Raw genomic sequence first — 27,303 nt, forward strand, 5'->3', positions numbered from 1 at the left:
TCACTGTCCAATTCCTCATCATTGGTAAGGATTGCTTCCAATGCATCATTCTGTAAAACCCGCTGGCTATTAGCTTCTGCCGTAGTATCAAGTACATCCATACTGAAACAAGATTCCTCATCAGTTGGTAATTTCATTGCATTGAATACGTTGAACGTGACCGTCTGATCTTGTATTCTCATTGTAAGTTCCCCTTTTTGGACATCGATCAATGTTTGCCCGGTGGCTAAAAAGGGTCTACCCAAGATGATAGGAATTCTTTTGTCTTCTTCAAAATCAAGAATCACGAAGTCGGCTGGAAATATTAATTTATCAACCTTGACCAGCACATCTTCAATTATACCCCTCGGATATGTGATCGAACGATCAGCCAGCTGTAAAGACATGTTTGTCGGCTTGAGCTCTGGCAGGCCAAGTTGTGTGAAGATAGATAGAGGCATCAGATTGATGCTAGCTCCCAAGTCGCACAGACACTTATCAAAAGAGAACTTCCCAATAGTGCAAGGGATAGTAAAGCTTCCCGGGTCTTTCAGCTTAGGTGGTAATTTTTGTTGAAGCACAACACTACATTCCTCCGTTAAAGCTACTGTCTCTAACTCCTCGAGCTTTAGCTTTTTGAAAGAATACCCTTCATGAACTTGGCATAGCTAGGCATTTGCTCGAGTGCTTCAGCAAACGGAATGTTGATGTGAAGCTTTTTGAAAACTTCAAGGAATTTACCAAATTGCTTATCCAGCTGCTGTTTTTTAAACCTCCTAGGAAACGGAGGTGGTGGATATAATGGCTTTGACACCGGAGCAGCTGCAGGGATAGCCCTATCCAATTCAACATTAGGTTTTATGCCCATTGTATTCGAAGGGAGTTCTGCTGGAATTTCTTGCGGTTCATCATCCTGATCTTGTACCAATGTTGAGGTTGGCCCTGTTGTAGTTTTTCCAGATCTCAGCGTAATGGATTGGACTTGCTCTTTAGGGTCCCTCTTACCTGGTACCTCTGTATCACTAGGGAGATTCCCCTGTGGTCTGCTTAATAAAGCATTAGCTAACTGACCGACTTGTGTCTCCAAAGCTTTTAAAGTTACTGCCTGACTCTTGTACATGAGTCTTAGTTCTTCCATGTCAGACCTTTCGTTAGCTGATTGCCCATGATTCTGAAATCCCGGAGGGTGATATGGCTGTTTAGGTGCATACTGTTGTGAAGTTCCAGCCTGACTATATTGTTTAGGTCCCTGTTGAAATCCTTGTTGAGGCTGATTATAACCCTGATTATTACTCCAGCTGAAATTCGGATGATTTCGGTTGTTAGGATGGTAAGTAGCTGGAGCAGGCTGTTGACCTCTCTGAAAGTTGCTCACAAATTGTGCTGATTCACTAGAAATGGCACACTGATCAGTAGAGTGAGTACCAGCACATAATTCGCAAATTGAGATTGGCTGTTGAATTCCTTGGTGAGCCAGAGAATCGACTTTCATCGTGAGAGCCTTAAGTTGAGCAGCAATAGCTGTAGACGTGTCAAGATCAAGAACTCCGGCTACCTTCCCTTGAGTAAGTCTTTGAGTAGGGTTCTGATATTCATTAGCAGCCATCATTTCAATAAGATCATAAGCTTCTTCATAACTTTTAGCCCATAACGCACCTCCAGAAGCAGCATCAAGCATAGGTCTGGATTGAGGTCCAAGACCATTATAGAAACAGTTTATTTGCATCCAATCCGGCATGCCATGATGGGGACACTTCCTTAGCATCTCCTTATATCGCTCCCAGGCTTCACAGAATGTTTCTCCTGATTGTTGAGAGAATTGAGATAGAGCATTTCGTAGTGCAGCAGTCTTTGCCATGGGGAAGAATTTAGTGAGAAATTTCTGAGCTAGATCTTCCCATGTAGTAATAGAGCCAGATGGTAAAGAATGCAACCATCCCTTAGCCTTATCTCTCAGTGAAAATGGGAAAAGCCTTAGCTTCACAGCATCATCAGAAACTCCATTAAATTTGAAAGTGTCACAGATCTCTATAAAATTACGTATATGCATATTAGGGTCTTCAGTAGGAGAACCCCCAAACTGTACTGAGTTCTGGACCATTTGAATAGTTCCTGGTTTGATTTCAAAGGCATTGGCTGCGATTGCAGGCCTGACAATGCTTGACTGGATATCATCGATCTTTGGCATAGAGAAATCCTTCAATGCCTTACTGTCTGGTTGTGCTTCAGGTTCTGTCATTGTTTCAGAATCAGAAGAAGAAGAAGAAGATGAATCAATTGCTTCCTTACGAGCTTTAGAACGTGTTAGCATAAACGCGACCCAAGTACCTGAAATAAAGAAAAGAAGAAAAGTGAGAAGAGAATAGAATCCTAATCAGTGAATTTTAATGCACACTGATGACAAGTACATAAACTAATGAATTAACACCGAGTCCCCGGCAGCGGCGCCAAAAACTTGTTCGCAAAAATCTACACGCAAGCGCACGTGATCATAAGTAATATATTTGTTCGTTCCCACAGAGAATGGTGAATTCAGAATACGCACCTATGCAACAATGTATGAGTAATTTTCACTGCTAAGACAATTAACAAGGATGTGTTCTTTTATACTAATAACTAAATTTACTAATCAAATTCAGAATAGGAAAACACATGGGATTCTAACTTCCTTATCGAATTCATCTAGAATTGAAATTACTGATTAACATGCGACTGTTGATCCTAATCAGACAACACGAAAGTAATACATGCCAACTCTCGTTGCACACATATCATACCAATCAAAATCCACAATTAAGACAGAGATCTCATGGACACCAACAAAGCTCAGACCCTATATCTCTATAGCGGTAGTGTAAGCAGAGAGGTTTAATAACAGGTCATCTATCATGATTACACAGGGTGATAAAAATAGTTCAAGTCTACCACAAATTATGCTTCATTCACATAATCCTATGTTTACATGGCATAGTTCTAAATTCAATCATCCACTCTCGCTTCAGAAAGAATTAACAAACAACTTAGAAGTTAGCTACGCTCCTAAGAAGAATAAGCACGGCTCATGCAAAGAAATCACCGTACGTCACGAAATCAGCAATTAATATTCTTTACTAGACTACATCGATAAGTCCATTAGAATCCCATGAAGGCGGTTAGTTCATAATCGAACTAATCGACATCATGGGTTCTAATGAAAACATGATAATTAAACTACGAGAATTAAGCGAAATAAAAGTACTTGAATTAATAATAAAGAACACAACGTTACAGATTTGATGTTCACGATCTCGCTCGAAACTGTCACTTCCTCGCTAAGAACGATCCAATACAAAACTGATAATGTGCTTGATTACAAGAGAAAAACTGATAAAACTATATTCCGATATTCTACTCTCTAAAACTACTTCGAGGCTAGGGTTTTTCACATGAGAAATTAATATACATTGACCAAGTCAACCGGGCCTCGACCGCTGCTGAAATCCATCAGAAAAGCTTCAAAAATCGGCCCGGGACACTTCTGCTGGGCGCGGCCGCGCTAAACTAGCGCAGGCGCGCTAGTGGGGACAGTAGCTAGCGCGGGCGCGCTAAGCTATAGCGCGGGCGCGCTACTGTCTGCCACTGGCAGCCCGTTTCTTCGTTTTTTAGCTCGTTCTCGCGTGCATGCCCTTCCTCGCTCTAGTACCACTTCCGTAGGTGATCACGGTTGCATTTAGCACATGCAACAAGCCCTTTAAACCCCTAGACAGCTCTAGTGGACGAGGGTGTTCTCGTGAGGGTTTGTAGAAGATGTACCCACAAAATCCCAAGTCGTGATGAATCCACAATTCTCTATTCTTGCAATTAATGCACCAAAAACCACCTAAAATGATAGAAAATCACTTCATCACCTCAACTCGTGACCTGCACAGAAAAACACTAAAAACACATCAAAAGACACTAAACACTTAAGTACAACCAACCAATTTAAGTGGAAATGAAGGCCTATAAGTGTGTATAAATACCACTTATCAGTCTTCACAGTGGAAGGGGCATCAGACTTTGTGAACTTTGATGGTTTTGGTGTAGATTTGGTGGAAGGGGTTTTGAGTGATGATCTGGTGGCTGTAGGAGAGACTGGAGGTTGTGGTTGGTGTTGAGGCTGTTGTTGTGGTGCTTGAGGCAGATTCAGCCTAGCTCTTAATGGAGCTGGAATTTGTAATGGCCTGAGAACTGGCCTCTTTTCATCTTTAGATATGAGATCTTTGAAAACCCTTTTATGAAGCTTAAAAGGTTTGATCTCATCTGCAGCATCAAAAGCCACTTCTCCAACAGTGGCATTAAACAGCAATTGGCAAAATCGTGAAAAATATATAATCTGACGATTTTCATGCATTCTTTCACCAATATTTCTAATAACTAATCTACCAAAATCGAAATTAGTAGAATAGATCAGAGAATACCCAATTTGCAGCATATCCATGGGTATGGCATCCCAGTTTGTAGATTTCTTCTGGAAGGCCCTTGTGATGCAGTCGAAGAAAAAGCTCCACTCCTTCCTGAGTCCTGGACGCTTTAATTGACCCAATTTATCAAGAGAGTCGTAGTAGCCCAAGTCAGTCATCATGGTTCTGAGATTTGCATCTCCATTAGTAATGTAAGCAGCATGCTCTGGCAGGTTGAATGCTGCTCGGACGGTGGCTGGAGTGACAGCATACTCCGCTCCGTCATACTCAAATACAATGGATGGTGATCCAGATGCACCACCATTGTCATAATGCCCTGTTCTCCATAAAGTGATGATTTGGCTTCCAGAGAGTCTGGCAGGAGCTGTAAGGGCAGTGGCTAGGGCACTCTGTGCCAAGAATTGCTGGATGGGATGATAATCCCTTGGAACATCAGTGGTGTCAAGAATGGCTGCGTGGTTGTTTGGTACAAATTCCACACCTGCAAAGGTAAACGCTGAAGTAGCCATTAGAGCAGAGTTTGTAAAGGAAGGAAGGTGTTTGAGAAGGTGTGTAAGAGAAGATTTGAATTGCAGAGAGAAAAGCGTAAGAGTTTGTTGAGATAGTGTGTGTAAAGATGAAGTGTATAAGTGAACAATAAGCAACAAAATCTGATGTGATAAACTCTTCAGATTTTGTTTAGCTGTACACGCTTGGGCTTTTTGTTCAGCTGGACACCTGTCAGATTTTAACTGGTAGATGTATGTTAGTGGCATGGAGAAAAGAAAATAGTAATCATGAGCGCAGTAAAACTTGTGCAGTTATAAATGCTGATTAAACGTTCTCCTATTAAAATGTTTTACATGTAAACCCACTAATAATACAGCCGTTTGGTACACTCTCCTCACATTCTCTGAATATTTAAACTCCTGAAATGTACAAGATTTTAAAAATCAAGATCAAATCCCTCGTATTTTAAACTCTGAGATTTAAAACAAAGAAAATAAATTTCTAAGTACCTCAGAATAAGACATAATGTTTAGAACATTCATCAAAAAATCAGAGTTTGTCATAAAATCCATAGCTCAATAATGTGCTTGTGAAATAATGTGTGTGATTTAACATATTAAATCAGAGACTAAAGAATTTCACAATTTCGTAATTATAAGGTAGACAAAAATAATTTATGTAAACTCTCAAGACGTAGACAACAGACATACTCTGATGAAGAAATATATAAAGTAAACTAACCCCTTTTTTTTTTTTTTTTTGCAGCAGGACGCTTTTCAGTGTAAATGAATCACGACCTTTAAATATAATTTTGCAACAGTATTTCTCCAGTAATCAGAGATTGTGACTGGTCACCATAGATTATAAAATCTTAGCAATTACTTAATACCAGCAAATGTTTGGGTCTTCCCAGTCACTGTCATATAGACATCTAAGATCTCAAAGGAGTACCATGCTTATTTTCAGGGGTGTGTATAGCATCAGAGTTTATAATCACTGTCTAATTTACTGAGAGAAAATGCAAATTAATCAGTCTCACTTATAATTAAGATATGTGAAGTAATAGAGTCTCAATGATATCAACATGCATATTGTGTAAAATAGTAGCACAAAATTGAGATCAAGATTAAGAAACTTAACTGAGATTCATGATTACTAATTCATATCATGCTTCATAGTATCTTCACAGGTTATTTGTCTCAGAGAAATAAAATGAGATCATTTATCAAGATTCAGAGTTTACAAACATCAGAGAATATTGTCAGAGAATGACAATCAGAGTATAACAAACAGAGTATATCATCAGAGAATGTCATCAGAGTATATCATGGCAAGTTTGTGAGCAACACATATGGTAATTTGACAATTTAAACTTGAAAGATCTGACCATTATGTTTACTCAGTTCCTGATATCATTCCTAGCTCATTCACCAGCCTAGTAAAGGTTGCTTCACTTAGTGGTTTGGTGAATATGTCTGCTAGCTGCTGTTCTGTGGGAACAAAGTGAAGTTCAATGGTTCCTTCCAGCACATGCTCCCTTATAAAATGATATCTTATACTGATGTGCTTTGTCATAGAATGTTGAACTGGGTTTCCTGTCATAGCAATAGCACTTTGGTTATCACAATAAATAGGAATTTTAGAAAAGGATAACCCATAGTCCAACAATTGATTCTTCATCCAAAGAATTTGAGCACAGCAGCTGCCTGCAGCTATATACTCTGACTCTGCTGTTGATGTTGAAATTGACTTTTGCTTCTTGCTGTACCAAGAAACAAGTCTTCCACCCAGAAATTGACAACTCCCACTTGTGCTTTTCCTGTCAATTTTGCAACCTGCAAAATCTGCATCAGAGTATCCAATTAGACTAAAATCTGATTCTCTAGGATACCATAATCCCAATGATGTGGTTCCCTTGAGATATCTGAATATCCTCTTTACTGCAATCAGATAAGGCTCTCTTGGATCTGCCTGAAATCTTGCACATAGACATGTGGCATACATTATGTCTGGTCTACTTGCAGTTAGATAAAGCAAAGATCCAATCATTCCTCTATAGTTTGTGATATCCACTGATGCACCAGTATCTTTGTCTAGCTTGGTTGCTGTTGCCATAGGAGTAGTTGCAGCTGAACTGTCTTGCATACCAAATTTCTTCAAGAGATTTCTGGTATACTTGGCTTGATTGATAAAAATCCCATCTTCAGTCTGTTTAACTTGTAAACCCAGAAAATAACTGAGTTCCCCCATCATGCTCATTTGGTACCTAGACTGCATGAGCTTGGCAAATCTTTGACAGAGTTTAGCATTAGTGGAACCAAAAATGATATCATCAACATAGATTTGAACTAAAAGCAGATCATTACCATGATTCAAATAAAACAGGGTTTTATCTATGGTACCTCTAGTAAATCCACTTTCAAAAAGAAATTGAGCCAGAGTTTCATACCATGCCCTTGGAGCCTGCTTTAGTCCATAAAGTGCTTTGTCCAATCTATAAACATAGTCTGGATGCTTTGGATCCACAAAGCCTGGAGGTTGTTCAACATATACCTCTTCATCCAGTTTCCCATTAAGAAAAGCACTCTTGACATCCATCTGGAATACTTTGAACTTCTTGTGAGCAGCATAGGCCAGAAAGATTCTAATTGCCTCCAATCTTGCAACTGGAGTAAATGTTTCATCATAATCAATACCTTCCTGTTGTGAATACCCTTTTGCCACAAGTCTTGCTTTATTCCTTGTAATGACACCTTCACTATCAGTTTTGTTTCTGAAAACCCATTTTGTACCAACTATGGATCTATCTTTTGGTCTTGGTACTAGGGTCCAGACTTTATTTCTCTCAAACTCATTTAGCTCTTCTTGCATTGCTTGAATCCAGTCAGCATCTTGAAGAGCTTCCTCCACCTTTTTAGGTTCTGTTTGTGACAGAAAGCAATGATGTAAACACTCATTTGCTGTAGCTGTCCTTGTTTGCACACCTGCTTCTGGATTTCCAATTATCAAATCAGGTGTATGAGATTTTGTCCACTTCCTAGCATGTGGAAGTTGGCCATTTTCATCATTGGATCCTCCCCCTTGATCCATGCTCTCTAGATTCTGTTGATCATTCTCTGTAGCTCCCCCTAAATTTGTGCTATCAGAGTTTGAATCAGTATTCTCTGATGAGTTTGAGTCAGCATTCTCTGATGGGTTTGAGTCTTGGGTAGAGTCTGAAACATTCTGATGCTCCCCCTCAACATTTGCTTCATCATCATGAACTTGTACATTTTCACCAGAGTTTGCTGTATTTTGCTCACAGTCAGAGTTTGACTGTTCATCAGAGTTTGTCGAATCAGAGAATATTTCTTCATTTTCAAAATGCAGTTCTTCATGATCATCCATGTCTGCTAAACCCATAATTCTCTTGTCATCAAATGACACATGTATGGATTCCATGATCACTTTGGTTCTTAGATTATAGACTCTGAAGGCCTTTGTTGTCAGAGGATAACCTACAAAAATGCCTTCATCAGCTTTTAAATCAAACTTGGTAAGCTGTTCTGGATGAGTCTTCAATACAAAGCATTTGCACCCAAATATATGAAAGTACTTCAGATTTGGCTTCTTTTTCTTCACCATCTCATATGGGGTCTTGCCATGCTTATTAATCAGTGTTGCATTTTGAGTGAAACAAGCTGTTTGAACAGCTTCTGCCCAGAAATAAGTAGGTAATTTAGCTTCATCAAGCATAGTTCTGGCAGCTTCTATTAGAGTCCTGTTTTTCCTTTCAACTACACCATTTTGCTGTGGTGTTCCAGGTGCAGAAAATTGTTGCACTACACCTCTTTCTTTGCAGAACTCTTCCATTGTTGAATTTCTGAACTCAGTTCCATTATCACTTCTAATGATCTTTACTTTGTCTTCAGATCCATGGTCCAGTTGCTTCACATGATCCATTAGATGCAAAGCTGTTTCATCTTTAGAGTGAAGAAAATATACCCAAGTGTATCTGGTATACTCATCAACAATGACAAGAGCATATTTCTTCCTTGCAATGGATGGTACATTAACTGGTCCAAATAGATCAACATGTAGAAGATAATATGGCTTCTTTATTGAGAATTCAGTCTTACTCTTGAAGGATGTCTTTCTCTGCTTGGCCTTTTGACATGAATCACATAGACCATCTGAAGTGAGTAGTGATTCAGGGAGTCCTCTCACAAGCTTTTTCTTTATAAGCTCATTTATGGAGTTGAAATTGAGATGTGAGAGCTTCTTGTGCCACTTCCAACTTTCTTCTGCAGAGATTCTTGTAGATAAGCAAATTGCTTTTCCTTCAGAGTTTGTAGGCAAGTGAATTTCATAAATATTTCCATGTCTGTGAGCAATCACTGCCACCTTGCCTGTTGACTTGCTTACTATCTCACTGTGTTCTTCATAGAAATCAACATGATATCCTCTGTCACAGATCTGACTGACAGAGAGTAAATTGTGTTTTAGCCCTTGAACAAGAGCTACATTTGATATGATGACATTTCCAAGATTGATGTTGCCATATCCCAGAGTCCTTCCTATGTTGCCATCTCCATAAGAAACACTTGGGCCAGCTTTCTCCACAAACTCTGACAGCAGGGCCTTATTTCCAGTCATGTGTCCTGAACATCCACTGTCCAAGACTAGGATATTTTTCATGTTGCCCTGCAATCACAAAGACCACTAATTGTTAGTTTTAAGGACCTAGACTTGCTTGGATCCCTTGGCCTTATTAAGTTTGTTAGCTTTTGCAGCGGAATTATTATTATCAGAGTTTGAGCTAACAGACTTTGGAACAGAGTTTGTACTAGAAACAGATTTTGTACTTGCAGAATTTTTATTAACCTCTTTCAAAGAAGGTTTCAATTGATAATAATCATAATACAAACTATGATATTCTTTGCAAGTATAAATAGAATGCCATAAACTACCACAATGAAAACATGGATCTTGTGGTTTATATCTAATACTACTTTTTCTAACTCCAGACTTTGTAGGTAAGGAGTTAATGTCCTTGTTCTTCCTGCAAAAATTAGCAAGATGATTAGTATTTCCACAGTTATGGCATGTCTTCCTAGGTGCATTTGGAATAGGCATGTAGTTATTACTCTTGTCTATTCCAACCTTGCCATTTCTATTTTTCCTAGGCTCCTTGTCTTTGTTATCAGACTTTACCTCTTTAAGCTTATGCTTAAGCTGTTTCTGAGTCATTAGTCCTATGTTAACCTGTTTGGGCTTATCAGATTTTAAATTGTTGTTAATCTCTGATTTTGGTCTACTCTGTTTAGACTTAGAGGATTCAGCAACAAATTTAACAGGTTTAACCTTAGGTTTTTGAGTTTTAACAAACTCTGTTTTTGATGACTCGGCTTCTGAGTTATCAGTGTAACCTAGTCCCTTCTTCCAGTTTCCACTACCTAAGATATCCTGAGTAGTTTTGCCTGAATTAGTCCATGTCTTAATGATATCCCTTTCCTTAGCAAGTTCTGATTGAAGAGATGCATACCTCTTTAATAGTTCATCTTTGACAATGACAGCATCATCTCTTTCTTTCTGAACTTCCAACATCTGAACTAATTCTTTTTCTAGATAATCATTCCTTTTCTTTACACTTAGAGTTTCAGATTTTAATCTTTCATTCTCTAAAGTCTGATCTCTAAATCTGATATGCAAAGTTTTAAGAAACAATCTTAACTCAGTTATATCTTCAGTGTCAAAGGCAAGAGTAGAATGAGGTACCTTAGCAGTAGATTCAGAGTTGTTGTCAGTGTTTGCCATCAGAGCATAATTGACTTCTTCCTCTGAATCAGATGTATCTGTCCAGTTTCCTTTCTTGGTGATAAAGGCTTTTTCCTTTTCTTTCTTGGCTTTCTTGCATTCAGATGCAAAGTGACCCTTTTCACCACAGTTGAAACAGGTATACTTGTCAGCTTTTCCAGCTTTTCCTTCCTTGCCCTCATTCTTCCTGAAGTTCTTCTTATCATAAACTCTGTCAGAGTTTCTGTCTTTCCTTGAAAAACTTTTGCCTTTGTTGAACTTTTTGTAAGCCAACTTCTTGAAGCTTTTCACCATCAATGCTGCTAACTGCATCATCTCATCATCACTTTCTTCAGAGTCTGAGGGAGCATCAGAGTTTGAGTCATCAGAGTTTGATGACTCAATGTCAGACTTTGTGACATGAGCTTTTCCCTTGCTTTTAGCAGCTTCCTCTTGAACTTTTAGAGCAACAGACTTTGATTTGCCTCCATGACGTTTGCTCCTCTGCTCCATCTCAAGTTCATGAGTCTTCAGTCTTCCAAAAACATCATCAAGAGACATTTCTCCAAGATCAAGATTGTCTCTTATTGTAGTGACTTTCAAATCCCATTTTTCAGGAAGAGCCAGAAGGAATTTGAGGTTTGAGTCTTCAAGATCATATTCCTTGTTCACCAGAGATAAGTCATTCAAGAGTTTGACAAATCTGTCATACAGATCTGTCAAGGACTCACCAGATTTTGAGTCAAAGTGCTCATACTCCTGTGTAAGGATGGTTTTTCTGTTCTTCTTGATGGCTTGAGTTCCTTGACATCTGGTTTCTAGAGCATCCCAGATTTGTTTAGCAGTTTTGCACCCAATCACCCTATTAGACATTGCATTATCAAGGGCACTGTGCAGAAGGTGTTTCACCTTTGAGTCTTTACCAATTGACAAGATATCCTCAGGGGTATAATCTTTCTTGTCTTTTGGAACCATCTTCTGAGGCTCATCTGCAATCCCAACAGAGAGCTTGGTGGGCATGTGTGGTCCATCATAGATCCTGTCAAGGTATTCTGGATCAACAGAGTCTAGAAATATAATCATTCTCTCTTTCCATACTGGATATTCAGATGCCTTAAGGATTGGAACTCTAAAGGACGAAGCTTGTGATTTTTCAGACATGATTGTTATTAAGATCTCACTGTAGTTATCTTAACAGAGCTGGCTCTGATACCACTTGTTAGGTCCTATAAACTCACTATATAAGTTGATATAGTGAACACAATCAATAACACAGTATGACAATATAAGAGATTGAAAGCAGTAAACTCTTATTCACAAAGCTTGAATGGTTACAAAAACTCTCTCAGTGATTTATATATTATCACTAAGAGCTGCTAGGGTTCTTTAGAATATACTCGATAACTTAACTCCTATAGAGTAACCCTAATCTGTGTTTATATAGACACAGTTACAAAATCAATCTCTGATTTGATATCCTATAAATCAACTATGTATTCTATCAATCAAAGATTGCTACTGTTTTCTGTTTAGTTTCCATAGTCAGCAAATCACTCCTCCGCTTCTATCCTTCCTTGAAGTATATCCGCTTCTGAGCTCTTTCCACGTGTAAACTCTGATGAGTCTTGACTATGTAAACTCTGATCAGACTTTATCAAACTCTGGTCAGACTTTATTAAACTCTGATCAGCTTCCAGCTTAAACTCTGATCACTCCTGTTCTGAAACAAACTTTAAGAACATTAGTAATCATCAATTATATCTAACAGATGGCAAGGAGCCTTCACTGTTTTCTGTTTAGTTTCCATAGTCAGCAAATCACTCCTCCGCTTCTATCCTTCCTTGAAGTATATCCGCTTCTGAGCTCTTTCCACGTGTAAACTCTGATGAGTCTTGACTATGTAAACTCTGATCAGACTTTATCAAACTCTGGTCAGACTTTATTAAACTCTGATCAGCTTCCAGCTTAAACTCTGATCACTCCTGTTCTGAAACAAACTTTAAGAACATTAGTAATCATCAATTATATCTAACAGATGGCAAGGAGCCTTCATGAACTGTTCAAATTTAATAGATTTAAGTGTGAATTTGTGTGGGCAGTTGAGAATTTTTTTAGTAACTCTTGAAAGATTCAGTACAACAACAAGTTTTAGTTTTAATTTTTCCATCTGATTTGCCAAGTAATTCTTCTAAGATTTATTTAATTTTATAGTCAAATTTTAACTGAGCAGCAGATACAGCACTACTAGAATTTAGTTAATAGACATCAGGGTATAGACATCGGTCGACATTGGCCACGCTGTAAAAGCGATTATTAACATCGGCTAACAACTAACCGATGTCTATTACCTTTTTGACATCGGTTATTATAGGAACCGATGTCTATATTCTTTGAATTAAAAATGAAAACTGCGCGGCAACACCTTTTTTGTCCCTCCCCCCTAATGTTTCCCGTACTTAGTCAAAATTTCGTTCCCGCCAAATCTTTTAACCCCCAAAATCAGACAAAACAATACACTCACTCCCCATTCACATACACATTAGTTTTTGGCCGATGTCTTTGTATAGGACCTTTAACATCGCCGACCTAGACATCGGAGGCTAATGCACAAAGACATCGGCCAAAAACCGATGTCTATTAACTAAATTCTAGTAGTGCAGTGACAGACTGAGCATCCAATATCCATGCTATATTTAATACTTCCACATTACCCAGGCTATTGATGAAATAGACTAAAAAGCATATGTGGTCCAATTTCAGGATACTCGATAAACAACTTGCAGGTTACTCTGCAACACCTGTTAGCCATTAGTAACACGAAATAAGTGATGCATAGATTGTTTTGTTCAGAGAAAGGCAGCGATCCAATTAACATACCGAGTCATGACTAATGCTTGAAAGCTACTTATTGCAATGCTTAATTTCTAAAAATGTAACTCTGGATCATCCATTTATGGTCAACTCAATTAACTGATATTTCCCTCTGCCAATGTTATTAATATAGGCTATTAGGCTCTTTGGGTATAATTCTGAAGTTCTTTAAAAACCAATAAACACACATCAGTGTGATGTGTAGTTTAGCTATAACTGATTGAAACCTTTTTACCGGATTCATAATGCTCACATCCGCAATTTTATTTATGCCACCATTTAAAATTTGATTTCATAATTACTATATATGATCCTTTAGAAGCAACAATAATAATTAACATTACAACTTTAAAAATATGTCGTTTATGACTTATGATTGTCTTTTCTTCTATGTACAGGGAAAGGCCCCCGCTGAAGATGATGGCAACAAAAGCCGAGGACTTTGACGAGGATTGGAGCACAGAATCTGAAGATGGTGAAACTCGGCCACCACCTAATGTAAGGTCTAAAGGTGGCCCGGTGATCAAGGGTTAATTTCCAGTATATAGTTGGTTGAACCTTGGAAAGAAGTCAAACAAAACTTTTGCTTAACTATGTAGTACTAAGTTTATGGCAGACTTTTGCTTAATTATGTAGTACTAAGTTTATGGCAGAATGATTGGTACTAATGGATGGCCTTAAAGATACTTTTGGCGCCAATGATTGGCCTTTTTGATATAAAAACTTTAGTATTTTATCTAATATATATTTTTTGCTGCAATTGATTTTGGATGGAGTTTTGGTTGTATGATATTGGCAGGTTTATTTGCATATAATTTTGTATGCCAGAATAATGGCTGGGAACTGGAAAAACAAAATATTTTATATTAAAGCTGCGGTTATTTACGACGGAAAAATCTGTCACATTTTATGGTTAATAATATGGGCATTGGGGTCCACATGATAAACATACGACGGAATATTTTCGTCGAAGATTACAGTCCTGTGGCTGAACTAACGACGGAAACTTTCGTCATATATTGTCGATCAGCAGTGGGCTCACGCTTAAAATACGACGGTTTTTTTGTCATATATTGTAGTTGATGAATTGAGCATCGGGGGTCCACGTGGCTGAATTTACGACGATTTTTCCGTCGTAACTAGGTAGGCCCCACGATGTAAATACGACGATTTTGTTTTGTCATATATTGTGATCTAATAAAATTGAGCAGTGGGGTCCACATGGCTAAACTTACGACGGAAGTTATAACTTGCGACACAATTTGAATTACCGACCATTTTTTAAACTTCAGATGCCAGCAAAAGTGACGAAAATTTTCCGTCGTAAATGGCACTAATTACGACGGAATAAGCGTTAAAAATCCGTCGTAAATGGCCAAAATTGGTGTAGTGTATGTGAACATTGTATGCTATGTTTTTTTTTTTTTCTGTTTTTTATTCTCACACTTGTATTGTGTATGGTTCTGGATTTGTCTTATTCATTCCCGAGGGGAGATAGCCATGTGCGTTAATCTTGTCCAGTTGTCCACAAGTTTCTACATCAGTGTTCTACTCTATTTTTTGCTAACTCATTTTATATGCACGCTTGTTGTCTGCCTGACTTAATGCTAGCCGATATGCCTCAGTCAATTTTTTGTTCTTTTTCATATTCATAGTATTGATGGTTCAGACTATTCGTTTGATATTTCTTTTAAATCTTGGGTGATTGTTTTTTTTCCCCTTGTGATTAATTTGCACCCTTGGGGGAAGTAGTTCTTGGATCGGTTAGCTACACCATATTATTTGTGATATTTTTTGTCAAGTGGCTGGGTGTTGAATTAATCTGCTTGTTCGACCATTCTTTTTCTTTTTTTTACTAGCAGCTTGCTTGGAAATCCCTGTCGTGCCAACAGAAATTTCTGTTATGAAAAGTGTAACACCCCATCCCATATCAAGTTAATTGGAGACTTCGGTTCAGTTTAAAAGGTAAATTACTACTACTAAGTTCTCCAACAAATCATGATCTCTTGGGAGTCTATGGTGGGTTTATGGACTACCCAAAATTGGCTGCAATTCGGCCAGTAGGCTTCGACTTATTTTGGACTCGAAATCGGTATTTGACTCGATTCTTATAAAGACTCGGAATATGACCCGGATTGTCACAAAAACACTAAATTACCTGGTCTCGATCTTGACTACACTACCGTGAAACCCCAATTTATTCTATGATCTAAACTTGTATGTATCCGCGTATAGTTTCGGAATAAAATTTGATACCTTCTTTAAGACGCTCTTATGTGCAATTTTTGATACCTTTAGAGACGCGATATTGACTTTTCGACCGCGTTATTTGTTTATAATAATTTCTGAAATTTTGGACCATGTTATCTCTTTGATTGGTGACAAGTATTAGTATGACGGAGGGAGTAATAAAGTTAAATTATTATTAGAGCAGAAGGGAGGGAAATGTAGAATAGGAGGAAAACTAACTTTTTATTATTAAAATTGAAATAAGATATGAATAGTAGCTTGAAAATAGAACAAGGGAAGATTGTTATAATATATTAAGGCATTATTAGTAGGTGTGAGCATTTTTCTGTTTAAAATCGGGAACCGAACCGAATCGCAATTTCGTTTCCGATTCGGGTCTTACATATTTCAGGTTCGGTTCTTATTTTTCTAAAATTTCGGTTCTCGGTTTGGTTCCGGTTCTTAGCATGCTAGAACGGTAAGAACCGAACCACATATATATACACACACATATATTATAATGTATTATATTATATTATATTTGAAAAAATATTATATTATCATATATTATTCATTTATCTTATCATATACGATACTTCAATTATATTTTTTTAATTAATTTGAAAGGTTTGAACGGAAAATGATCTATCTCTAATAATTAATATTTTTTAACTAAAATAATCAAAATTTTGAAGCAAAAAATAATAAAATAATAAATACATTTGAAATAAAATAAAAATTTGGTTCCGAACCGAATCAAACCGAAATTTACGGTTCGATTCCAGTTCAGTTCTTTCATATAAACATGTTCAGTTCGGTTCTTAAAATAATACTGTTTCGCTTCTCGGTTCTTTCTCGGTTCTTTCGATTCCGATTCGGTTATGACCTGATTATTGTTAGTACTTAGTACATTGTTGAAATGTTACTTTCTACCGAGTAATTATATTTTAACTAAAGGCTATTACGTGCACTATTATATTGAAGTTATTCTAACTCTTTTTTTTTCTTTTTTTGGTGAGTGGAAAATTTTCCATTAATAGATCCAAGTACACAATCCGAGGATATAATTTAAATAAAATTACTTTTGATGTATGAAAAGATAACCCACAAATAAGTCTCGTTAAAATCGCACTCTCCAAAAAACTCAGAGTAAAAAAAAAGCTCACACGCAAAACTATTTTATTCTAAGTTTATAAAATAAACCTTTACATGTAATATTACGAAAATAAGAAGAGGCAAGGCAAATACAAAGCAGTGATTAGTAAAAGAAGAAGAAAAAAAAAGAAGCAGGGCTGGCAAATGGCCTAGTCTGTCTTTTGTTATGTCTGCGTGTGTGGGCTGGCTAGCTGGCGGGCGTTGATACCAATATACTACCCACAAGTTTGCCTGCAGATTCTGCATTCATTTTTGTCACGCATGCATTCTCCCATGGGGCAACTTACTCTCCCCAGAGAGATTAAATTGAACTAGTACGTTTGGTCTCGATCAATCAATTAATCTGCAATGTCACAGCCACATGTCTCTTACAGTTACAGGTCTTTCTCTAGTTCCTTCATCATTTCATAATCTGTGTCATCTACATGTCCTGTCTGCCCTCCATAACTATATTCATATTTCCTTATGTGTTTTTTCGTATTTTGGAATTGATCGTTGCAGTATTGCAGCTAGGCCTTGGAGTTCACTTCTTAGTTTATTTTGGACTCTCTCCCTCGCGCTCACTCCGGGCTAGACCCTTTATCTGCTCAGAGCAAGTCCAATAGATTACCTAAATGAGCTCTAAACTCATATTTAGGTAATGTATCAAAAAAAGTACTCCAACACTATCCCAGTAATTACCAAAATCACGCATCCTCAATAGCCATTACCTTTTTTTTACCTATTTAATATTTATGAATAAAAAATTCATCTCCCTGCTTATATTTTTTAATCTTTTTCCTCCTTTCCCTCTTCTCTCTCAAATTTATTATTAAAATATATAATAATAGGAAACAAATATAGGGATTGCTATTGAAGTTTACACTAAAAGTAGATTACATAAATCACTAAGACTCACTGTGATTCATTATTTTATATTATTAATATGTAATGAGATAGGTAACCTATTGACTTGCTCTTATTGGTCTGTTTACTTTATTATAATGCAGCTAGAATGATCTCTTTCACTTTTACCAATTTTAACTGTCCCCTATCTCGCTCATTCAATTAGCGTTTCTGTTGAAGGATACATTAGTCTTTACTATTCTAGCTAGAGGCTATATAGTCATTAGAGTGTAACTGAAAGTTAGTTACATTCCTGCTGTATATAACAAACTCAGAGCTCTCTTATTCTGCAAGTTTTCATAACTCAATGTACACATTTTCTGTGCTGTGTTCTTCATATATTCGTGAGCATATACATCTTATATTTGTCAACATGGTATCAGAGCGTGTATATGCAGATCGAGTGTAGTGTATTTCGTTTTCTTGCCTTGTGATTACTCCGAGCTGTTTTTTCTTGCTTTAATGGCGGCTGGAGGTAGATTTACGTTTAGTGATATGCAGAATCCATTGTTTCTGCATCCTTCAGATGGACCTACATCTGTGACTGTATCGAAGCTTCAATGTGCGAGTGATTTTCGTTCATGGAAGCGTTCGATTGAGATCCAGCTTGCTGCGAAGCGCAAGTTAGGGTTTGTAGATGGAAGCGTGTTAAAAAGCACAACTGATCCTGTTGATGCTGCACAGTGGGATACTTGCAATAATCTGGTAATCTCCTGGCTTCATAACAATGTTCTCGAATCAATTCGTCATTCCATACTCTATATGACATCTGCTGTTGAGATTTGGAATGTTTTGGAGAAGCGATTTTTGCTTACTAATGGTTCACGAAAGTATAAATTGAATAAGGATCTATTTGAGTTGAAACAGAGTCAGTTAACAATTGCTGAGTATTATACAAAATTGACTTGTATTTGGGAAGAAATTGACTGTTTGAATGTGTTGCCTGCTGTGTCTGTTGTTACACCTGAGGTCTTGGCTTTGTTGAATAAAATCAATGTTTTGCGTGATGAATCCAAGCTGTTTCAGTTTCTCAACGGTTTGAATGAGGTGTATGCCCCTCAACGGAGTCAATTGTTGATGATGATGCCTCTTCCAACTGTTGAAGTTGCTTGTGCAGCTCTTCAACAAGAAGAGTCTCAGCATGAGGTTTTGCACTCTGTGCAGCCTTCGTCTGATTTTGATAGTGTAGCTATGTTTAGTCAAGGAAGCTCAGGTACAGGGACTGTCTTTGAATGTTCTGTGTGTCACAAGAAAGGGCACACATCTGATAGATGTTGGATGAAAATTGGATATCCTAAGTGGCATGATAAGCATAAGTTGAAGGCTGGGGGTAAAGCTAGTCATTCAAAATGGTCTGGTAACAATTCTACTAATTCTGGAAACAAGCGTATGAGTAATAATGCAAAAATTGGTTCTACTGATACTCTGGAGAATGTTTCTTTAACTTCTCAGCAACTGCAGCAACTTTTAAAGTTGATTCCTCACACTGATACTGATGATGAGCTTGATGACTCATTCTCTGGTATGGTGACTTGCTGTCTGACTTCTGCAGCTACAAATAATCAGACCTGGATAGTGGATACAGGGGCAACGGATTATATGACAGCCTTCTTGGATAGGCTTGTTGATGTTAAAAAAGCACCTCCTAACAGTGTCATCAATTTGCCTAATAGTGGTATTGCAAAAATTACTCACATTGGTAATTTGACACTGCAGAATGGATTGTTTTTGAAGGTTGTGTTATATGTGCCTACGTTTAATCATAATCTGTTGTCCATCCGGGAACTAGCTCAAGATAATGATTGTCATGCTACATTCACTCCAAATGAGTGCATCATTCTGTCAAATTCAGTGAACTCTGTTCTGGCTACTGGTGTGATTGATAATGGGTTATATTGTTTTGTTGAGTCATCTCAGAAATTGTCTAATGTAGCTGTCTTCAAGGATTCTGCTCTGTGGCACAAAAGATTTGGTCATGTTTCTAAATCTACAATGAATCATATGCCACAGTTCAAACATCTAACTGCAGATTCTAATGCTGAGACTTGTCTCACATGTCCACTTGCTAAATTTGCTAAGATTCCATACCAGCGGAGTACAAGTCATGCTGCTGAGCCATTTGACCTTGTTCATTTGGACACATGGGGTCCTTACAAGGTGAGCACAAGAGGTCATTTTCGCTATTTTCTTACATTGGTCGATGATCACACTCACATGACTTGGGTATATCTTTTACGACACAAATCAGATTTCTTGGAGAGGTTCACTGTGTTTCAACAATATGTCAAGAATCATTTCAAGTCCTCAGTTAAGACTCTTCGTTCTGATAATGCTCCGGAATCTTCTGATGCTCATGCTTCTGCGTATTATAAAAAACATGGCATTGTTCATCAGACTTCCTGTCCATATAGACCTCAACAGAACTCTAGAGTGGAGCGTAAGCATCGTCATATTCTGGAACTTTCACGAGCTTTGCGTTTTCAGTCAGGCTTACCCTTAATGTACTGGGGAGACTGCGTCATGTCAGCAGTTTACATCATGAATCGGTTGCCAACTGCTGCTTTGAATCACAAGGTTCCATATGAATTGCTTTTTAAAGAGGCTGTGGATTATACTGAATTTAGAGTGTTTGGGTGTCTAGCTATGGTGGCTAATCCAGAACCTACAAGTGATAAGTTTGCACCAAAAGCAATACCATGTGTTTTCTACATAGCTGTCGAAAAAGGTCATGCCGATACAGCGAAGATGCTCTGCACAACTTGCACAACTCAACATTTTTTGGTTGGTCCTGCTGGTAATTTGACTGCTTTGCATGCTGTTGTCAAGAAGCTTGACGAAGGTATGCAAAACCTATATAGGCATACAATCCTAACACTAATATATATTATAAATGGGAAGCATTTTCATCTATTTCTCTTCTTGCAGATGTCAAAGATGTGATTGAAATGATCATTGATCAAATCAAAAAGCACAACACAAATGTTCTTCATGATGAAATATTTTACGAAACTGACGAGGATGGATATACTGTGTTAGAAGTGGCGGTGGAGCAAAACCAAATGGAAGTGGTTAATTTGATATTAGATTTACAACATCCCGCCGCCTCAAAGAGAAATGATGGTGCTTTTATCAGTCTCATGCCTGTAATATATAAAGCCGACGGGAAGCGTTACACCAAGATTGTCGACTTACTCACCCAAAGGTACGACGAGGGATCTAAATTGTCTAAAGACTTCAAAGATCAAGTCCGTTTGATATCGGCGATTAAAAGTGGCGATAAAGGTATGAAACTTGTTTTTACTTCAATTTAATTATAGTGTATATGCCCTTGTTTATAAATAAAACTATATTAAACACCATACAAAAAAAAATATTAAACATAATGATAAATATACGTTAAAATAAAATATCAAATCAATGTTCTTTATAATAACGAAATATTATAATTATATCATGGGATCTCAATATAGAAAAATTATTGTAGCATATTTTTAAAAAATTAATTGTTTTTCTCAAGTACTTTTTTTCTTTTCCAAAAGGAATATTAATTCATACCTTTTGAAATATAAGTCATTTTTGATTAAGGTCCTTTAACTAAAAAGGTCGATGTTTGTCTACTTTAATTTTCGGAGAAATTTGTTTAGCATCCCTCAGTCCCCTTGATCAATTAGGATTTTTTTAACTTCTTGAAATTGGAGGTTTTAATTGATTTGTTGATACGATAATCAAATTGAAGGTTTTAATTGATTTGTTGATACGACGATGAAATTGAGCATATAAGAAGTTTTGAGCAGGGAAATCGAAATTTACTTGGATCTCTCCAGGTTGACCTCCCGACCTACCGCCTCAATTTCATCAATTCAACTCATCAACGAATCAAAAATCTTCCAAATTCAAGAATTGAAACATCCTAATTAACTAACGGTTGTTAGGTTAAAATTAAAGGAAAGAATGTAAATAAGATTTTTGAAATGTTTAATGATCATAATTATAATAAAATAGATGATAGACCTAAACAATACCCAACATACACGTGATGGAAATCAAAATGCTGATTATGATTCAAACTATCCAAACAGATTTAAATGCTAATTGATTATTACTGCATAATAATTATTCTCATGAAAATTGAAACTCTAGTTAATTAATTGTTAACCAACATCATCTCACCATTGTTTTCACAGTTCTCAAAAATACCTCTAAAATATGATAGTTATATCAGTTTCAAAACACACCAATCTGTATGAAATTAAGATATAACTCTATATAATTTATAATCTTTATTAATAAGCGTATTTTTTTTACTAGTACAATGTCACTTATTTTTGATTTCTTAACTTTTTCATTCCTATATGTTTTCTAATATACATATACTAAAATAATATTAATATTTTGATGTTATTCTTTATGTAATTCTTAATTTCTACCTACCACAAAATTTTATTCATATGTACTAGGAATTAACTGTAAAAAGTTGTAATATACTATGCATACTCACTATGCATTATAAATACACAATTAAATAAAGAATTGTATTATAATTTACAAGGGATAGGTAGCAAATCAATGATAATAGGAAATGTTCGATTTAGATCCCATTGATCTGTGAAATTTATATTATTTCCTAATAAAATAGAATTATTAGAATTTTATGTAAATTGTAGTTGGTGATCTCTACCATAATTTTTTGTATTTGAGCACTAAATACAAATAGATACACAAACTAAGAAATTTTAATAAAAAATATACAATTAATCAATAAAAATGTTTATGTTTTTAGTCATGAATTAGGTAAAAGTTACATTAATATGAATTTCTTTAACTGAAAAAATATTATATTCATAAGAATTTAATGGAAAGTGAAATTTAAATAAATTAATAACTTTTATCAATAAGCAAAATCCATTTTTAATGATAATTCGGTATAAATTTGATTTCGGCCCTATGAAAATATATAATTTTATTTGGATTATACAGAATTGCATAAATAATACATCTATTGAATCAATTATATTATATATTCTTACATTTTTTTCAAACAACCTTAAATAATAAAATTATGTGACCCTTATGAGTTAGCAAATTTCCTTTTTGATGAAATTTAGATACCTAATTTGGTTTCATAGTTATTTTTATTTCATCGCTAAATTTATGTCTCTTCCATCATTAGGTATTGTTCTTTAATATATTAATTAATATGACTGTTAAAATTTAATTATAATTGAAATTCTTTTGTTAAAACAAGATGGGGTTACCCAATTTTCTAAAGTATTAATTAATTAGAGGGTCTTTATTTAATAATATCATGTTAGATATTAATGTAGATGTTATTATTTAGTTATGTTGTATAAATAATATAGGATAATACTAATCACATTATTGTTAAATACTTGAAACACATTGCCTCGGCCCTGTTCCCTCCGTTCTAAAATACATGTCGTGACTTTTAACTAGTCAAATTGATTATAGTTTGACTGCAATTTATATGTATTATATAATTGAAAAAAATAAACAAAAAAAATATCATTAGAAAATATATCTAGTTTATTTTAAGATTTAACTTTTTATGTTTAAAAATAATAAATAAATAATTGTTTATATATAGTCAAAGATGAGTCAATTTAATTAGTTAAAAGTCAAAAGTCACATGTATTTTAGGACGGAGGGAGTATATAACAGTTCTAAAACAATTTATTTTCCAGACACCGTCGTCAGCCTATTGGATGCAGGCCGTGGTGGCCAGCGTCTTGTGACCTTTGTTGACAAGCAGCGTCTTGTGACCTTTGTTGACAAGCTTGGTTGGACAGCCCTTCATCATGCGGTATATCATGAATCTATTCCAATAATTAAACACATAGCAGAAGCTCAAAAAGGGATTAAACCTAAATCTGGGTACAAAGATAAGGTACCTACACCGTTTCATGTAGCTGTCCAAAAAGGACGGACTTCTATAGTGACACTTCTTATGCAATTATGGCCAACTTCCTCTTCAACATATACTGCTGTTGATAAAAAAGGACAAAATATACTACATTTGGCGGCATTGCAGAGCAAAAAAGATATGATAGAAGGTATTCTTAAAAATTGCCCAGCAGAGCATAAGAAAGAGTTTGTGAACAAGCAGAATAACAATGGCTATACAACTCTTCACGTGCTTATCCAACGTGGTTGCTTTGTTCCGGAACTTTTAAAATACGAAGGACTTGATACAAGTGTGAAAAACAATAAGGACTGGACTCCTTTGGACATGTTGTATGTCGAGGACGAAATTAGGATGGACCAGGTATGCTGTACACTTGTTAAATATTTTTTTCCTTTTATATCATATCAATTTCCTAGAACTATATATATATATATATATATATATATATATATATATATATATATATATATATATATATATATATATATATATATATATATATATATATATATATATATATATATTTCTTAACTAGGTTGGCTTAGTTTGACCCAAATCAAGTTCTTAACTAGGGTTGGCTTAGTTTGGGCCCAAGAATATATTTTAATATATTGTATTTGTTTGTTGGTACATTTAGGGTCAAAGTTAGAACTTTTAATTTTTACAATGAATATGTGATGATGTAAATATTAATCATCGCTTTGAGTCGACTTTGCTCTTGGCCCTTACATCTTGCTCGAATTTTGATAACGGATGAAATAAAAATATTGAAAATTATCAAGTAAAGTGTTTACATTCTTAAAATACGTGAAATCATTATACAATAATAAAAAATAATAATATTAGACAATGTTGATATATACCATGTGAAACTTAATACACAGGTCGAAGATTTGGTTATTATACATAGATAGATAATGAATTTCTTCAACTTGGACAATTGTAAAATTATCGGTGCATTCTTTATTTATAGGCGAAAATCAAAGTGGCACTTGATCATTTCCAAATTAATGGTAAAAAGGATATTTTTTCAAGTTCAGTGTTCACAACTAGTGAACGAGAGAGAAAAGACGTGGAATTTAGGAAAGCAGCACAAAAAATGATCGATGGAATGCTTGCACTGATGAGAGAAAATAGTGGAGTTGTTGCAAAGTGTTATGCCGATGCCATTGGCGGAGATCCTATATCTAGAGCTGCATTGGAGATTGAAGCCGATACACCCAACAAAGAGGGAGAAACTATCCTTCATGTTGAATCAAAGAATGGAGCTATAGAAAACGTTCGGTTCATTTTGAGTGCGTTTGCAAAGAAAAATCTTTTGGTCAGGCTGGATAATCGAAAACAAAGTGCACTTCACCTTGCAGCACGTCATGGACACGCTAAAGTGGTTGAGGCTCTCCTTAGTGCAGTCAAACGTAATTTGCCTCCTTCCTCAGCACTCCATGCAGATTTTAAACCATTACTTGAGAGAAGTGATGAGTCCAGACGCACTCCGTTAGAATTGGCAATGTTCCACAATCACGTGAACGCTGTTGAACTGATATTACTTGAAGATCCGGCCTATCAAGATGGCCGTGGAAGTAGAAATCAGGGTCTTTTGCATTTAATCTCCCAAGCCAGGGAGAATAAATACAATGAGAAAATTGTCCAATTACTGTGTGCAACTTTCGAAACTGGGATCGACCCTAATCTTAAAGGCGTGGTAGATTTGATTATGGCTATTCAAAGACACGATGCAGGTGCGTAATATGGTTGTTTATTGTTATTGAATACTAGGTAGGTGATAACCACAATATTAATTGTTAATAAGTGTAAGTAAGATGTAAGTAAGTAATTTAAGGGCCTTGATTAGTCACTTATCTTTTGCCTAAATTTGCATCTCAATTGTGTATTTTCAGATCCTATATCCAAACTCTTGGAAGGAGATCAAGATAATAAACATTTCCTAAATTTTGTGGACTCTGAAGGATGGACCCTGCTTCATCATGCAGCATATCACCAATTTGATTCTATACTCAGTGTCATGATAGAAGCTCAAGAAAAAGTAGGATATCAATTTGTATGTAAAGAGGGGGTAGCAACACCATTTCACGTAGCAGCAAGATGTGGACATACTTCTACTGTTATTCGACTTCTGCGATTATGGCAGACTTTGTCCCGGTACACAACAGTCGATGAAAATGGTCAAAATATTATGCAAGCTGCGCCCTCTCCGTACACAGCAGTTGACGAGAATGGTCAAAACATATTACACTTGGCTGCTCTTAAGAATAAAAAGGAGATGGTGAATGGTATTTTAAAATGTTGTCCACCAAAGCAGAAGGACCAGCTTTTATTCAAAAAAGATGGCGAGGGCAATACACCTCTTCATTCACTTGTCTCTGAAGGATGCTTCATTCAGGATCTCATCAAATATATAGCAGGTGATACAACCAATAACGATGGTTGGACTCCCAGAGACATGTTATATATTCAACATGACATTGTTGGTGATCAGGTACGTTAAAAAATTAGTCTTTTTAAAAATATTTTATGTGATTGGTTTTTATGTGATTTACATGATATTAAGTAAAGTTTTAGTAGGACTAATATCCAACAAAAAATAAATATTAACTACTTGTCATTTCTTCTTAGGTACAAATAAAAATGGCACTGCATGATCATATGATCAACACCGATAAGTCTAGGAAACTTTGGTCTGGTAGCCGAAGGAAAAGTACTTCTTCAAGTTTAGCAGTGCTCCCCCATAGTAGACGAGAGAAAAAAGATGTCCTATTTAATGAAGGCCAAAACGAGTTGACGAAAAAAAAGAATAAAAAGATGCAAGAAGATCTGCAAAGATATAGAGAGGGGACCAACAGCCAGATCGTAGTTAGTGCACTTATAACTACCATAACTTTTACGGTAGGATTCACCATACCTGGTGGTCTTCATCAAAGTGGAGAAAGTAATCAAGGATTGGCGGTTCTTTCAAAAAAGGCAGCTTTTAAAATATTTATGATAGCCGATGCCTTTGCTTTGCTATTGTCCATCTGTTCTTTGTTCATCTACTTTCTTGAAAATATGTCTGAAGATCTCGAGCATGTGACCAGACTTCATGCAATGGCAGTTGGGCTGAACATCGCTTCTGTTATGTTGACGATGTTTGTTTTTATGACAGGAACGTATGTTGTGTTATCCGAGTCATTATCCCTGAGCATTACCATTTGCGTAATCGGTTCCCTCTTCTTTATTTTTGTCATTTTCCAACTGCTGAAGATTGCATATGAGCGAGTACGGAAGAATGACGATTACAAGAAAGAAGCTTGAGTATCTGTTTTGCTATTTTCAGTTATTTTATGTACTCATGATATATGGCACTTGTTTATTAATTAATACTAGTAAACTACAATGTTGTTTATTGCTAACTAGTGAATTAAAGACAATGTTTTCACGGCCATGGGTTCACTTTGGTTTTGTTTACTTAAAAAATATGAACAGTTCAATTGCTTGGTGATATAAATTAGTACCATCAACTTTATTCTGGCAGCAGAGACATATTTGAATGAAATGAAC

At 36.1% G+C, this 27,303-nt stretch overlaps 1 protein-coding gene and 1 non-coding gene across 2 annotated transcripts; both read left to right on the forward strand.

The window, feature by feature from the left end:
- Window positions 1–1,715: 1,715 nt before the first annotated feature.
- Window positions 1,716–1,822, forward strand: LOC135149797 (small nucleolar RNA R71). Its single transcript, XR_010288012.1, has one exon. It is a non-coding gene; the product is annotated as a small nucleolar RNA R71 (small nucleolar RNA).
- A 16,465-nt stretch (window positions 1,823–18,287) lies between these two features.
- On the forward strand, window positions 18,288–27,062 carry LOC135149402 (uncharacterized). The gene is made up of 6 exons (XM_064085105.1): window positions 18,288–20,664; window positions 20,751–21,107; window positions 23,528–24,108; window positions 24,722–25,487; window positions 25,647–26,245; window positions 26,383–27,062. Exons 1-6 carry the CDS (start codon window positions 18,288–18,290, stop codon window positions 27,055–27,057), a joined length of 5,355 nt encoding a protein of 1,784 aa, XP_063941175.1. The 3' UTR covers window positions 27,058–27,062.
- The last annotated feature ends 241 nt before the right edge of the window (window positions 27,063–27,303 follow it).

This window comes from Daucus carota, chromosome 9 (assembly GCF_001625215.2).
Source record: "Daucus carota subsp. sativus chromosome 9, DH1 v3.0, whole genome shotgun sequence".
In the NCBI taxonomy this organism is placed as follows: domain Eukaryota; kingdom Viridiplantae; phylum Streptophyta; class Magnoliopsida; order Apiales; family Apiaceae; genus Daucus; species Daucus carota.

What these genes read in the sequence shown, in the direction of transcription:
- LOC135149402 (XM_064085105.1), top strand. Translation starts at nt 18,288, where the DNA reads ATGGCGGCTGGAGGTAGATTTACGTTTAGTGATATGCAGAATCCATTG. An exon ending in ACGAAATTAGGATGGACCAG is followed by an intron (nt 24,109 to 24,721) that starts GTATGCTGTACA and finishes CTTTATTTATAG; the next exon opens with GCGAAAATCAAAGTGGCACT. An exon ending in ATGACATTGTTGGTGATCAG is followed by an intron (nt 26,246 to 26,382) that starts GTACGTTAAAAA and finishes ATTTCTTCTTAG; the next exon opens with GTACAAATAAAAATGGCACT.